This window comes from Rutilus rutilus (assembly GCF_951802725.1).
Source record: "Rutilus rutilus genome assembly, chromosome: 7".
Classification (NCBI taxonomy): Eukaryota; Metazoa; Chordata; class Actinopteri; order Cypriniformes; family Leuciscidae; genus Rutilus; species Rutilus rutilus.
The window spans coordinates 23,023,810-23,040,496 of record NC_140221.1 but is presented as its reverse complement, the minus strand read 5'-3'; the positions used below and the strand labels follow the sequence as shown (position 1 = coordinate 23,040,496).

The following is a 16,687-nucleotide window of genomic DNA, read 5'->3' as shown; positions in this document are numbered from 1 at the left end:
TTCCTTACATTACTTTTACTTTTATACTTTAAGTAGTTTTGAAACAAGTACTTTTATACTTTTACTTGAGTAAAAAGCTTGAATTGATACTTCAACTTCTACAGAAGTCTTTTTAAACCCTAGTATCTATACTTCTACCTGAGTAATGAATGTGAATACTTTTGACACCTCTGTTCATTGGCCATCTTCGTCCATCTTAGCCTCTTCGAGAGAGAAAAAAAAAACAAACAAAAAAAAACAACCACACACAACGGCTTGCCATTTGGTGGCAATGAATAGGATGATGCACCAGAGTTCAATGTAGAGGTTGACGTGCACCTATGCCATCAAAACTCATGCAATTGCAAGAAAATGCTTTTTTAATAGTTGTCCACTGTAGTGACCACTATGCATGAAAGGGATCATATAAAATAATATCAGTAGCCCTGACAGGCAATTTATGGTGCATGAGTAAAATGAATATCATATTTACAAAATATCTGATGTCTTTATTCACAAGGGCAGAAAGTCTGACAACAGAAAAATTCATGATTGCTTTTTTCATATACACTTTAGTTAATACACTTGTGCTTAATTCTCAGTGAAATTAAATTATAATAATATCAGTGGGAACCTCAATATTTACACAGACAATTCAAGTAAAATATAATAACAGCACTAATACATGTTATCAAAGAGGCAACTTTTTTGAAATTCTCAGATGTGAGTTAACATGAAAATATTCACAGCTGAAAGAATATGATTAAACATAACCAAAAGACCTGAAATGTCATGATGTTAACAATCTGTATTTCAGTCAAATTAAAGTGTGCTAATGTGGTGTTGTTTTTCCATTATACGATTGTATTCTGAATGAACAGATTTGTGAATTAGTAATTCAAGTATTTATTGTGAAGTCTCTGTCAAAACAGCTGCTTTTGCCACGTCAACTTGTGCTTTAACCAATGGCGTTTTGGGAGGAGGGACTTCCTGTTTTTCTGTACAATGGCCTGGCAGATGGGGGTGATAGGAGTTTTTGTGAAACCTGTTTGGATTTTTTGCAAATCTATTTCCTAGTAGCACTCAAATTACACCCTTTACATTCACCTATATAAATTAATAAATCAGTAATTGATTTAGAGAAACAAAAGGGGGGAAAAAAAACAATTCCACAAATACCTTTTTAGTCATAAACCAATTCAAACAAAAGCTCACTTTATGATTCACACAGAGTGTGATATACATGTTGACTTATTCCATCAGATTAGGCAGAGTGAACAAACTCTTTAGTGGTTTGCATTATCACCATATAATCATAGCTGTAAGTATAAAACTATTTTCGCAATATTGGAATCAAAATATATTATATAAGGGATGCAGTTATTAACATAATTCATAATTCTTACAATTAAATGTCTTTAAAAAGTCATAAGCACAAAGTTTGTGAGATAAAAAGTTCAAAGACATACTAAAAATACCTTAAGCCCACACAAGTCCACTGCAAATCTGCAGAAGCCTTGGTTTGTATAAAAATCAATGTACAACAAATTCTTCATCATAGAGATCCTGTATCAAACACATATAAAAGCAATGCAAAGTCTATGTACAATTAGAGTCCGCCACAGTTTGGCATCTCACAAATGTGCAACACGTGCAGACTGCAGACAGATCAAACGTCATACTGAAGTCCGCGGTTTTCTGATGACTAACTGAACAGGACCCTCAGAGACCGTTTTAATGATGTTCCAGGCATCATAGTGCATAAGGCCTTGCAAAGACCTGCCGTTGATGGCTAAAAGTTCATCTCCGACATCAATGACCCGGGACTGCTCAGCAGCTCCTCCTGTGTGGTGACAGAGAACACACAATCTGAACTTTCCACTTTTCATTTATTGTGCTCGGTGATGGGCTAAGTCAGGGGTTCACAAACTTTTCCATGACAAGGCCCCCCAAATACCACTAGGTTCTGGCCAAGGCCCCCTTTTGCAGGATGTGTTATTTGAACCCATTGACAATACTACGGCAATTGTAGAAATAAATAAATAAAACATCTAGGTGAACATCAGATTATGTGATGCCACATGTTTGATACCAGCCAATCAGAAAGATTACAGAGATGCACCGATTAAAATTTTCTAGGCTGATTCCGATTTGTCATTGAGTTTGACCTGCAGATACAGATTTTAGCCGATTCCGATTTCATTTTTTCTCACCACTTTACAGCACACACAAATATTTATTTATATATATATATATATATATATATATATAGCCTATATATTTTTTTTTTATAAAACACCACTTTTACCCAAACTGATTAATAAAAACAAGTTTAAATGGGTACATTTTCTATAATTATTTTTGAGTCTTCATTTTCTTTTCTGACATAGCCTACTTCAGTTCTTGTTAAAACACACTATACATGCAAATTATGTGCATTTTAGGTACTTTTTGTGTGAAGTCATATTTATTTTGTCCATCAAAAGTGTGCTTTCACTTTAATTAAGCGTGAGCAGCGCAGCAAAAATAGACTCGGCGCCGAAACTCTCAGCTTCACACAAAGCTTCACTTGAAAATCGGCCAATTCCGGTCACCAGCCGATTAATCAGTTCATCTCTAAAAGATTAGCATTAAAAGTATAATGTTCAGATAGGCTATGCAATAAATTATGATCATGCTATTTCATAACAATACTCATATTAACAAATATTTGTAAGTTTTTTTAATAAAAAAAAAAAAAAAAAAAAAAAATATATATTTTTTTTTTTCCCCAACTTGCTGCGGCCCCCCTGGCGGCCCCCACTTTGAAAACCCTGGGGCTAAGTGATGCACAGATTACACCTTCTGTCTCCCCCTGGTGGACATCTTTAAATGTTTGAGTAGAGCACTCACCACAAAAAATGCGTTTTATGTAGAGAGGTCGATCTCCATGGGCAGATGCTTTGCCTCCATCTAGACTGAACCCTAGACCAGCTGTGGTCTTCTGTAACTCCACACTCAAAGCCCCGTCTGGCCCCACTTCCACACCTACAACACACCAAGCAGCCAATTAGGAACAGAAAAGGTTATTTTTCTGGAGATTGTTGAATTATATAATTCACAAAACCACAGCCAACAAGTTAGTGATTGACAACGAGTTCATCTTTGCCATGAGAGTGATAATGACTCCAGACACTCACTTGTTTTATGTTCCCTGATGCTGACTCTGTGGCCAGGAGAAGGACAGACGACAGTCTGAAGAGGAAGTTCTTGTCTAGTTGATGTTGGCTCAGTGTTCTTGTCTTTCTGGATGATCACTAATGCTTGTCTCGGCAGTCTGGTCTGATGAAGGCAGGACAGCGCCTCTCCGTGTGTGATCCCACTTAAGCTGGTCCCGTTTATTGACAAAACCCTATCTCCTCTGTGAATGGTACCTTCCACACCTGCCACCCCTCGAGTGAACACCCGATGGACCTGTGAAAAAAATAAAAATAAAATAAAATAAATAAATTTAATAAATAAAAATAAAATTATATATATATATATATATATATATATATATATATATATATATATATATATATATATTAGTCTAACTTAGTTTAGACGGTGAATTAGTTTAATAATCTTAGTTGATTCTATACAATACTACTGGTTCATTTAAATACCACAAGGGGGTGACAATAGCCGCTTTCCGACCGGAGGAACCTTTTCACAGTTCCTAGAACTATTGGCTAAAGTACCCGGATGTCGGCGTGTTCGCACCGCAGGAACTAGGAACGATTTTAGTTCTAGGAACTCCATTTGTAGGAACTAATTTAGGTCCTACTTCAGAGTAGGGTCTAAACCAGCACTATAGGAACTATCCGTGACGTTAGTGTACGCTGATTGACCGAACGCACGCGGAACACCAGCACCCGCCATTTTTAAAACAGCTAGAATGTAAACACACAGATTATAGCCTATATATTTACTCCATAAACTAACTATACAAACATGGAAAACAGTGATAGATGGGTCTCTAAACCTTAAATGCTGAAGAGGAAATCCAACGCAACTTTGAGGGGACCAAGCCAAACATGATTATGTAGGCTAATAACCTTTTTTCATATACTGTCTACTTTCTATAACAGTTCTATCTAATGAGATATTAAACAGTACTGTTAGACAGATCGCTAACTAATAAACACAGAGAATGCGAGCATTGTTTGCTCTGGCGTTCTCAGCGCCGCCAAAATAAAGGTCCATCGCGCCGTCAAAATAAAAGTCACCGTGCTTGCGTCACTCCCTTACCCCTCCTACCAGTTCCTATGGCCGCTTGGCCAGTGCGAACGCAAACAGCAAAACCGAGTTTGGGGGAGAGTAGTTCTTAGAACTGTTTAGAAGTGGACAGTTCCTAGAACTAAGTTCCTAGAACTACTTGGTCGGAAAGCGGCTAATATGTAATTAAAAATGCTACTGAAAATGGCTACTGAATTTTCCATTTATTTATTATTTTTAAACAAATAAAAGGTTTTACTTACAGTAATAGATTTCTGCTCGAGATCTACTCCTCCAGCGATGCTGAAACCCAGTCCAGATCCCTGCTCTTTGGTTAAGATCACAAAGTAAATGTCATCTTTAACCTAGATAAAAAGATCAATGAAAGACTGGTTAACCTTTTTGAAATTAAAAGAAATATATGAAGCTATGAATAGGGCCCATAAAAATAATGACTAAAAATACACTGACAAAATAAAGTAAAATAAGAGAAAAAAGTGACAGTTAAGTAACAATTGTGAGCTTTATAAATATGAATATGCCAAAACAAAAGCATTTCTGTAATTGCTTGAGCTACACCTGAAGGCAAAATCTTCCTCGTGCCTAAAAAAGAAACTTTTAAAGAAACCTTCAAATATTATATTATTTTTAAACTGAAATGAAGCCTCAAGACCTGATAAATTACCTCTGAAAGAGTTTTTGTTTCCTGTATGAGACTGGTCACATTCACTTTGGTTGTGAGGGAACACAGAAGATCTTGCACTTTATTTTGGTCCAAAAGAGAAGATTCAAGGTCTTTCAAACTGTCACAGGAGACAAACCGATATCAGCTGTAAATGTCCTAGCCAGGAATGTATCTAAACGTTATCCACTAATGGTTGTTAAAAATATTGATTGTGGTTTTTATGAGGAACATTTATGCAGAAATCAATGACGGTGTCATACAACACAACACTGAAATAATTACTATGATATGTGCTGAAATGCATAACCACGACACTAAAAATATAAAAACAAAATAAGAAAAATAAATAATACAAAACTAGACAACATCTATTTGTTTGTTGAGGACACGTAAAACATTGTAATCCATCTATCAACTTTACACATATTATTTTCATTGCACATTATAATTGCACAGGTCTTTACTCACCTTATAGACCAACATGATAACCCTGTGACCTGGCCTTCATGTTGCTCTCCATTACTGGTTGAACCAAGAGCCCCAGTGTCAACACTGCTCACCCTGGTCATCAATGAGCACTGCAGGCTGTGTGGTGCTGTGTCTATGGATCTGCAAGGGTGGATTTCCAGCTCCGTCTTAAAGATCACATTTCCAGGGTCACTGGTCAAATCCTCAGAACACAACTTGTCCAGTTCAGGCATGCTCAGTGCCCTTATCTCTCTCAATTTGGAGCGTGACAGGCCTCCATGGGCACGGGCATTGCGGGAGCGCAGTACTGGTGGCGTGTTTACGGTGGCCTGGTTCTGAGAGGACTTATTTCTTACCTTCTCTTTTATAACAGCTTCTGTGGTTTGGTTCAAAGGAGTGGATTCAGAGTTGGTGGAACTAGAAGACAAATTCTGTGGATATGGTAGAGAAGGAGTTGAGCTCAAACTGTCTACACATGAGCTGAAACTCCTCCTCAAAGAATGACTGTCACTGGATTGATTGCTAACAGATCCAGCATACCCAGAAAACCTCCGGTTTAGAGGTGACTTGGAATTAATAGCATAAAACGGAATGTCTATACACCTTACGACAGATCGATCAAAGCTGGCCAGATTCTCAAAGGACTGGATTCTTTGACGAACTGAGAAGGGGTTTGGGTCAAGAGACCCACTGGTGTCTGTAGAGCAGCTCCTGCGTTCTAGTCCCCTTAGGTACAGTTTGGATTTGTTTGACTTGAGACTAGAAGCAGCATCTTTATTATTTGAGCTCCTAAAGAGACTTTCTTCCTGGCCATTGCAATGCATTTTCTCAGCAGTTTCATTTGCCTTATTAGCACCACTATGCTGTGGACAACTAGATGAAGTATTGGTTGATTCTAATGGGATTGTGTGACTTCCAAGAGAGGAGTCAGAATTTGATGCCTCCCAGTCGATTTGATCAACTGGTACTGAGGCCAAGCTTAAATGACTTGCATTCACGACTTCCTTGCGCATGAGCACAGGTGTAGACGATGAAGAGGATGAAAGTCGTACCTCAATGAACGTTCTTTGAGTGCTGACAACAGTGATCTCCGATTTCAAGACTTGCTCCTTTAGATCCAAGACTTGTTCCTTCTTGGAAGGCTTGAGTTCTTCTTTGGTTGTGTTGATGGGATTTGCCTTCAAGATACTGGACACAGTTGGCTGACTTTTGTCAGTTTTACAAGAAGAAACCCTGATCTTCTCAGAAGGTCTTGTTAATTTAGGGCTACCAGTTGGTGTGGTTCTTTTGGCGTGGAGTTTAGGAGACTGACTTGGGGAGCTGAGAGCTTTTTTCTGTACTGGACTTTCGGCCCTGGGCGATCTAGTGACAGCCTGTTCTTGGTCTTTGGATTTACTTTTAATACTTAGACCCTTGAGTTTAGAAGAGGTGTTTGACTTTTTATCATCAACTTTGAGTCTACTTCTCAGCAGGGGCGAGACAGGAGTGTCACTTGGGGTTTTTGTTCCTAAAGATCTGACACAACACGTGGTGGATTTACTCTGGTTCTGGGAGAGGGATGATTTCAAGTCAAGTATGGGAGGAACTGTCTCTCTCTCCTTGTCTTTTGGAGCAAGCGCAGAGGAGACCTGCTCACTAGTTTTGCCAGTGGTATAATTTGATGCCTTGGGCTCCGACAGAGTCGACCTCAGTGGCACTTGTTCAGTGTTAAGTTTCTCTGAGAATCGGGATGCATCTGAGAGCAACTTAGCAGTCCTCTCTTGACTTTTCGGGGTGACGTGGCAGTTGCGTTGAGTAACAGGGGAACAAGTGACACCTGGTGTCTGGCAGATTTGAACAGGCTTTAAAATGGTTTCACATTTTTCATCAGTGTTGCAGTTTGATAGTATTCTCTGAGATGCACACATTGCCTCCTGTTGTGTGGGAGCGTGTCCACTATCCCCATTTAAAACAACATCATCTAAAACTTGAGGGCAAAGCGTGTCAGGTAACTTAAGGAGTGAATGATTGTTCTCTTGTGAATCCTTGTCTTGCACTGAGGGTGATGGAGAATTGTGGCAATCCATACTAGCAAATGTCTTGTCAACAGTATGGCTACTGTCAATGCTATTTCTTTCTTGCAGAGTACTGCCCTCTGATTGGCTGAATGCAGGCTGACTGACAGTGCTGATACAGAGCTCAACCTCCTCTTCATCCGAGTCAGTGTCCTGAGGACCCTCACAGTGACCTTGAGACATCTCTATTTTGACAGCACTGCCTGCAGAGTCGCTCTCAGAGTCACTATCCTCCACCAGACTGTACATACTTGGTTTCTCTCCATGGTCTTTCTCTAGAGGGACAACATCCTCTCCCAAATTACTAAAGTTTCTTGAGTAACTATTTAAAAATGTCTTTCCTACAGGAAAATGGCAAGCGTTGTTCCCCACATCTAGTGCAGAGAAATCCAGAAGGTTTGGTTGTGATGACGCTGCAGTCTCTCTGTCATCTACTTTACTGCACTCTTCTGTTGCAATTGTGTCTGTATAACCCACTACATTTTGGTCTTTTTCTTGGCTTTCTGATGAGTTCAGTTCAGCTATTACATCATCAATATTAGTGACAGGCATGCTGTTGTTGTGGATTGCTAATGCCGGTTTTGCATTTGTTTCTGATGATGGATTTTCTTGAGCCACAACTGAAGTTTTGTCCATATGATTCCTTTCCTCTGGAGGAGGTCTAGGTGCCTCCAATTTTGATGAGCCCTCGCAGCCAGAGGACATAATCAAGCTAGAAAGTCGATCTACAGCTGCAAATGTGGACAAAAATACAACATGGTTAGACATTACAATATTATATATTCAATTACTACAAATGTACAGGTCAGTTAATCAACACTGGTCATCACATATGACAATTCCAACTTCAAATCAATAATACGCGGTTAAAAACCTTGGCATAACAGTAAAAGAGAATAACTGGATATGACTCTACATCAAGATAAGTCCTACCATATAAGTGCACCACAGAGGTCTGAAAGACAAGCTACAAATTGCCTGTTTTATAAATCAACATTCCACTGGAAAATATTCATACTAACCCTTTTCCAGTCTCCTTAAAATATGCGTGCATAATTACATTAAAAGAAAAGCATAGCAATTTCCTTGCAATTCATTCCATAGTCTGATATTTCACAGATTCAAAACTTGTTCTGATTCTATTGTTCATTAGTACTGTTCAGCAAACCCTGTGGAAAACTTTGGACTACTATGAAATAATTTCTCTGAGAAAAAAGGTGAGTCTCACTCTGAACATACCCAGGGATTGATGGGATACAAAGACAATCTGCAGAGAATTTTTTAAAAATGTTTCCAATGATGTAACACTGGCATCCTGGAGGCACATTTCCTAAGACTTTATTAAGTTTTACCTGAAGCAGACACCTCTGAATATTCCATTCACAATTTCCTGAAATATTTCATGCATTCAAAAGGTATTTCACTGGACATACCTGAAAAACATAGACCTTATAGTGCACTCAACATGTGTATGTTATTCTAAATATAACACACACAACTGATAAATGCTCATGCTTACATAAATGTATATGAGCATATGCTGTATATGATGAACATGATCAATCATATATAAACATGAGATGACGGCAGGTTTAGACAGACAATGACAGACGCATGACATTAATTTACTATATTTCACTTGTTCCTTGAGGCTATTGCTCTGCATAATGAGATTCAAAAGTAGTAAGAGTAGGAAATATTTTGACCAAAATTAAATGTGAATAAAATTTCAATGTGTCAGTCAGAGCAATAACACCAAATCTAGATACTAATTGACTAACAGCCTCTAGAAAGCATTAGCGCTGTTACTCTACACATCTACAGTGGCTACGGTAGTAAAGTAATCAATAGTCACCATTGACAAATAGCCAGCAGCCTGCAGTTCCCTTTGAGCTGGAGAAGGGTACTGCCAGAAAGGGGAGGACTGTAGCACTCCTATCTCTTTAAAGCAGCATGGGAAAAGACAGACTGATCTCTTTATGGCAGAGGCAAATCTACCTGTCCTAATGGTCTTTTGTGAAGGATATACAAGACCTGTTTATCCAGCTAAATTGAGATATATTGTTTAGGAATCAGCTTTGATTCTGCTATAGCACCATAGTCTGCAGCAAGGGAGGAGGGGATATGGACAATATTTTAACAAGCCATCTAGAGCTTTATGACACTATAACACATAACTGACTACTATTCTTGATGATAGCAAAATCATATGTTGATTTTTAGATTGGTTATGTAAATTGGGACCTGTGTGAGTATATTTTGCCAATGTAGTGTACAGAAGATGTTTGATCAGATTAGGGAAAATAGCTCGTGAGTACATAAAAGTTATGTTTTAAGGAGATGTTTATTAAAAAATGAAATTCCTCGTGCTGATTCAAACCCCTTATGACTTTCTTTTTTTCCACAGAACAAAAAAAGAAGAATTTTTGAAGACTAATTTATATTCAATTACAAAGAACAGAGTCAACAAGGATGCAAAAGCACCATAAAAGCAGTCCATACAACCTGTGCACTATTATTTGTGAGAGTAATCATATTGGACCAGTTTTATGGTGCTGTTATGGTTAATTTGTGTTCTTTTTAAGATTTAAACGTCAGTCGCCATTCATTGTAACTGCATGGAAAAATTTCTCCTTGTGTGTTCCACTAAAAAAAGAAAATCATGTGGGTTTGGGACAACATAAGGGTGAGTGAATGATGAGAGTTTTCATTTTGGGGTAAACTATCCATTTGAAGGGATCACCCTTCTTTTGGAAAATTTAAATGAGCAGACATACATTTAAAAAAAATCACCAAAGCTATAATCGACTTATCATCAGTTGACTTCAAGAAGCAATAGATACGCTGGCAACTCACCTGAGACTGGCTTCTTAATCTCTAAGTTCAATGTGATTGGCAGGTTGTGCATGAGGTCACAGATCTCCTGATAGGTGGATGTACACACAGGGGTGTCACCAATTGTTACAATCTCATCACCAACACTCATCTTCCCTGAGGCTTCCTGAAGGAATAGATAGGAAAGAAATGGGTGAAATACATTCATCAGATTTAAGCTTCAAGCACAAACAGCTGTGTGCATTTGGACACCTGCCTGGCACCAAGTATCATGTAAACAGTAGGTATGGGAGTTGTAAAGCATTTAAAGGGCCCTATTATGCTATTTTAAAGTTTCCTAATGTTGTTGTGGAGTCTCCTACAACATGTTTACATGCATCAAAGGTAAAAAATTAAAAAAACTGTTTAATTTCCTCATAATATACATTTGCACATAATCACATTTTCAATGATTCTCAAATGACTTGTGAGATGAATCAATCTCTCTAAATCCCTCCTTTCCGCGAGCTACTCTGCTCTGATTGGCCAGACAGCTCAGTCTGTTGTGATTGGCCTACCGTGTACAGGTAATAGTGGTCCACAACTGATTAGCAGAAGTATTTCAGTAAGACAGTGATAACGTGAGCTAGCCAGTTAACGTCACAACGAAACGGCTTATGACTCGTTTGAAAAACTCAAGAGTCGACTCTTACTTTTGAAAGACAATGGCCCTATTTTAACGATCTGAAACGCAAGTGGCAAAGCGCAAGTAACTTTGTGGGCGGGTCTTGGCGCTGTTGCTATTTTCCCGGCGGGATAAATGACTCTTGTGCCTGGCGCAAATCTAAAATGGGTTGGTCTGAAGTAGCTTCATTATTCATAGGTGTGGTTTGGGCGTAACGTGAAATAAACCAATCAGAGCGACATCTCACATTCCCTTTAAGAGCAGGCGCGCTTGTTCAAAGCGGATTCCTATTATAACGGCGGATTTGCCAGGCGCACGACAGGACCGGTTCAAGGCCGAGGAGACCGACGTTCTCGTCAGGGACGTTGGGGATGGAGAAACACACCCAAATTAACTTCGGTTAAACAGGCGTATGATAATTTGGGTAAATGTGTAAGCTAGATGTATGCTTTTATAATAAAATGTCTATCTATCTATCTATCTATCTATCTATCTATCTATCGTAATAATGTATGATTTGCAAAAATAACTGCTGCGTCTGTGTGTAGATGAGAGAATCAAAGTGTATGCGTGTTGTGCACACGCTACATTGATTATGGCCAAGCATGCGCCCTTAAAATAGCATATGAATAACATGCGCAACGCGCCACTGACTTTAAACTGTTTTTTTTTCGGTCAGTGGCGCAATTGCTGAACCGCCCCGGGGAGCGCAAGTGTATTTCTTAGTTAACCGACGTGAATCTGTGGAGGGAAAAGTCCGCTTTGCGCGGGTGCAAAATAGGAATGATACATGCGTCGTGTACAAAGTCAATTGCGCTGGGTGCAAGATAGGGCCCAATAAGTTTATATACGGTGCACTTTCAGATTTGAAACTTTGCAGGATGTTTTCATTCACTTAGAGCTATGTTACACACTACATGAAAGGCCATTTTCAAAAATCAACCTTTACTGGTTATATTGAATAATAAACTATTAAAAACAAATGAATGCTATTTACTTTCCAAAATGATGTGATCATTTCAATGGTAAATTGGCATTTTTCTTTTAAAAAGTGTCTTTCTTGGATGCAGCATCTGTTGAATGTTAAAAAGCATCACAATCAATCAAAACATCACAATTTCCAACCTACCCTTTCCGCAACACCTCCCGGTCTCAGCCCTGTGATCAGCACCTTGAGTGGAGTGGACTTAATCTCCAGATCCAGACCAAAAGACTCGGTCTCACCACGCTGGAGCACTATTGTCTCAATGGTGCAGACCCCTGCTAGCTCGCTGGATTCACCCTTCTTGCAGTGCAGCATCCTGCATGGCGGCCGTGTGCTATTCTGTGTAACCTGGACAGGGGTTGCTGGGAGTAAAGGTGGTTCTTCACCCTTGGCCTTTTGTGGAGGGCTGGGGCACTCAATGCTCATCATGCTCTTGACACGAGTCACGGCTTTGTGCTCCAGCTTGGGTGAGCGTTTAACCTCCAGCCCTTCTCGATGGGGCTCTTTCTTGATGCCCAGGTTTGTTCCTCCGGCTGCCTCCACACAGCGAATGGGCATGAAGGGAGATTCGGCACCAGGAGGGCCGCTAGGTCCTTCTTCAGATTCAAGCGAGCTGCCGTAGATCGGAGTGGCTGGCTCGCTGCCGATCTGTCTGTGGCTCTCGCTGCTATCCTGGCTTTCATCATCGACTTCAAGAGATGATGTGGCTATGACAATACCAGAGTCGTCCTCCTGGTGGTGATGGTGGCCGGCCTCTGAGACCCCACGGAGACGGCGACGGAAGGGGCCACTGTCGTCTTCAAGGCCGGTCTCGTCGTCACTGGGATCATCCTCATAGCAGATGACCCGGCGCTGACGGAGAAGTGGGCTACGTACAGAACTCGGGCTGCTTCCCACGCTGGCCTGTTGGGCCGTGTCTACGGTGCGACCAGCCCTGCCAGAAGCTTTACAACATTCTGGGGTAGTGGGACTACTATCTGAACCTCTAGTGGAACCATCCCGAAAGACTGTTATGATAAGAGGACAGAAAAACACACTGTTTTAGTGACAAACTGTGACTGATCTTTTTATCAGCATGACACTTTAGATTCAGTGGCGTTACCATTCGACTGAGGTGCTGCTGATTCCTCCATGGACGTAATACAGCTCCTGCTGCAGTGCAGCATGTCGTCATCACTGGATCCCATCGCCATGGTCTCAGAGAGGGAAGATTGGCTGGGTACATCCTGAACTGAGAAATACTGAGAGAGCTCTGCCTCTGAACTCAATGAGCCTTGCTGTCGGGGTCAGATGAAGTCATAAAATCAAATCTTTCTGAAGATCAACAACATTTAGAAGTGTGCAATCAATGGCCCCAAAAAAGTATTCGGACGCTTAAATCAAACTTAAAAATGTCTGAATGCCACTGCATTAGATATAAAATGCTTTTCTCAGAAGTAACTTCTGAGCCATTTTTAATTATCAACACAAGGTGATTTTTAGGTGGATGTAAAAAGAAGCATCTCAGTGGTCTTAATTTTGAACGCATCTTGCTTTGTCATTTGAAATCTAGCAAGAAATGTGTTTTTGTGGAATGTTTTACTTGAAGAGTATTTTTGTCATATTTCTTTAAAATAAATGCCATGTGGTTTGGTATTTTGTTATATAACACAAAACACATTTTCATCAAATTTCAAGTAAATAAAGAAAAGTTTTATGGATTTGGATAAACTCCAAGTCTATTATCTCTGACAAGTTAGGTCCTCTGTAGACTAAAGCTTCTAGTTTACCCTGCTGGCTGGCTCTAGGAATCTCTTCATGGTCCAGCTGAGAGCAGGATTACCCTCTCCCTGCTTGACTTTAACCGTGGGAGATGGACTCTTGGACGGCAGACCTGCCAAAGAGAGCACAAAGAAAAATGTATTGTACTTCTTCAACTTGGAAACTTGCTGTGGTACAAATCACTGTTTTCCAGTTACTAATCAGAGACTACAACTTAATCAGAATTTCAAAACAAATATTTGGAAACTTAATATGAAGTACAGAATTTCATAAATCAAAGCCAAAACCGAGCTTTTCAGAATTTGACTAGTTATTTTTTAACTAAAAATCAAGTCAAGTCACCTTAATTTATATAGCGTTATTTACAATACAGATTGTTTCAAAGCAGCTTAACAGTTATAATAGAAAATAAATGCAACAAAGATTGTTTTGGCTGTACAGCAGCTCTAGAAGAAAGTCAATGTTTAGCTAAAAATCATTAGTTATTAACTTAGGGGCCATTTACACGACACCGTTTTCCACTGAAAACAAAAGAGTTTTAATGCGTTCTGGACGTTTATTTACACGACAGTGGCGTTTTGGTGGCCTAAGAACGCAAACTTTGAAGTAGGTTTCAAAGTGCAAGTTTAAGCTATAAACTAAAGCATGTGGCTTTTAAAGCCCTGAGAAGCACAATCAAAAGTGGCTGCAGTCAGACCAGGACAAAGGCACTTTACCAAGTGTGTGGGAAGAATGACTATCTCGGTGCGTGGAGCGAGTGATCACTTCATCCATCTCCTGTTCAGACACCTGAGGGTGAGAGATGAGAGCCATTGAATCTCATGGACCATGCAAAAACATTGCTATATCCTGATCTTAAGTCTTGATTAAATATAAAATATAATGTCTTGATCTGATATTTACCTTAAAATGAGGCAAATGACAAAATACAATTTCTGACCACCAGGCGGCACTGTGATTTAAGCAATACAAACTGCCTAAATCTGCTTCATAATTCTGCTTTATTAAACTAAATTTATTAATTGTAACCATACTTTGTAAGGTAATGTTGGCATGGACATGACTATCAATGTAGACTCTTAAAAAAATAATAGAAAAACAAATTATTATAAATTCAGACATAAAAAAAAAAAAACACACATCGAGAAATTTATGATACCGTTTCTGGCATTTCACATTAAAGAATATGGATTACAGTTAAATAATGTAAACCATTTAGCCTAGATGTTTTGATACTACACTTTTAAGCACTCTGCTTAAAGAAGATCCCTATTTGCCTATATACAACTCTGCTAGAAAAGGCCTAACTGACTCGAGATGAGATCAGGTTTTGCCAGATCTATTTCAGTTGACTTTTATTGTTGACTTCAATACAAGTCTTTCTCAATTCAACAAAACCGCTAAAATGTAACATAGTAAAAAGAAACGCATCACATCTTGAGTGCAAAAAAACAGACACTTCACGCCACTGTATTGCAAAAACAGGCTTAAAAACCTGGTTGTATTTGACAACAAATCAACCCAAGGAGCACTTTTACAGCTCATCTGGATCAGTCATGGGCCTCTACATTTTACAGGAAGATATATATATATATATATATATATATATATATATATATATATAAACTGCAATCATAAAACCCATCTGTACATACAGGTTACATGCAGACAGATACTTAAAAGATGTATAAAACATGTCAGAGGTAAGTAATTAATGACCTTTGTGAGAAAGGCTTCTAACCTCGTGTAACACACAATATGTGTTAAGCTAGTCCTAACACTGCTCCGCTCACACTGACTCTCATTTATCAGGTCGAGTGAACAGTCAGCATATTCTAACCACCAAAATCTCCCGCTGTACTCCACCCCCGAGCACTTTTCTCAACATCTTGATTCATTAGGTGGATGAAAACCAAGTCGCACTAGCAGAAGGGGGAGAGGAATGTTGTTTACTTTTTGTCGGGCTTCAATGATTCATACTAGGAGCATATTACAGCTTAACAGGTGTATGGTGCTTTTGATTTCCACTTGCAGCAGTCTGGCAGAGGAAGAGGCCCTTGTGACTGAAGGTATGTGACCACATCGCCAAACTGATGTTTGAGGTGTATTTATTCATAAATTAAACCAGGTTCTGAAAACCTCTGTTTTTTTTTCTTTATTAATATTTCTATGGATATAAGATATTTATTTAAATGTTGTTTTTCATTGAGCATTGATCCTAATGAAGTTGCACCCTCTGAACTAAACTATTAACTACAGTGGTTTTGCAATCTCAGTTGTTAATGAGATGATGGTTTATAAATACAGCAATTTCTATATTGATGCTTAATAAGATACCATTGGTGGGGCTCCACATATGTGTCTGTGTTTGTTTCTTACTTTGGGGTTTGGATGTCGGCTGATGATGAGGCTGACCGGGCCGGGTCCACATTCACTCAGGATAGCATAGGCTTCACTCAACGCAGCGTGTCTCAGGCTCACAGAATCCACCTCCAGAAGCTGGTCTCCTCGACTGATACACAAATACACAAATTAGCCATTATAATCAAGGATTGGATAAAAAAAAAAAAAAACAGTATTCCCCAAAACAGTATTTTCCATAGGGAAAAGGATTTCCACTAAAATATTAAGCAGCACAACTGTTTTCAACATTGATAATAATAAGAAATGTTTCTTAAGCACCAAATCATCAAATTAGAATGATTTCTGAAGGATCATGTGACACTGAAGACTGGGATAATGAGGCTTAAAACTCAGGAATAAATTATATTTTAAAATAGATTAAAATAGAAAGCGGTTGGTTTAAATTGTAATAATATTTCACAATATTACTGTTTTTACTGTATTTTTGATCAAATAAATGCAGCCTTGGTGAGCATAAAATACTTCTTTTAAAAACATTAATGAACTCTTACCAACCTAAATTGGCTAATTTAACATCAGTCTGGATTGAAAACACCGCAGGGGAACATCTGATATTTTCTGAAAGCTGATTCCAGCTGTGGGTGGCATAATAA

The 16,687-nt window shown here is 39.0% G+C and overlaps 1 protein-coding gene across 2 annotated transcripts in view; it reads right to left on the bottom strand.

Annotated features, from left to right (window-relative positions):
- Positions 1–467: 467 nt before the first annotated feature.
- pdzd2 (PDZ domain containing 2) overlaps positions 468–16,687 on the bottom strand; it is a 63,311-nt gene continuing 47,091 nt past the window's right edge. For both annotated transcript variants that reach the window (XM_084414318.1, XM_084414319.1), the window contains exons 13-24: positions 16,050–16,182; positions 14,387–14,459; positions 13,679–13,782; positions 13,012–13,186; positions 12,054–12,916; positions 10,282–10,426; positions 5,372–8,156; positions 4,904–5,021; positions 4,482–4,583; positions 3,159–3,432; positions 2,872–3,006; positions 468–1,822 (exon numbers count right to left, since the gene is read on the bottom strand). In XM_084414318.1, the coding sequence (XP_084270444.1) occupies positions 1,656–1,822; positions 2,872–3,006; positions 3,159–3,432; positions 4,482–4,583; positions 4,904–5,021; positions 5,372–8,156; positions 10,282–10,426; positions 12,054–12,916; positions 13,012–13,186; positions 13,679–13,782; positions 14,387–14,459; positions 16,050–16,182 (5,074 nt within the window). In that variant the 3' untranslated portion in view covers positions 468–1,655. The remainder of the gene's footprint in view (positions 1,823–2,871; positions 3,007–3,158; positions 3,433–4,481; positions 4,584–4,903; positions 5,022–5,371; positions 8,157–10,281; positions 10,427–12,053; positions 12,917–13,011; positions 13,187–13,678; positions 13,783–14,386; positions 14,460–16,049; positions 16,183–16,687) is intronic.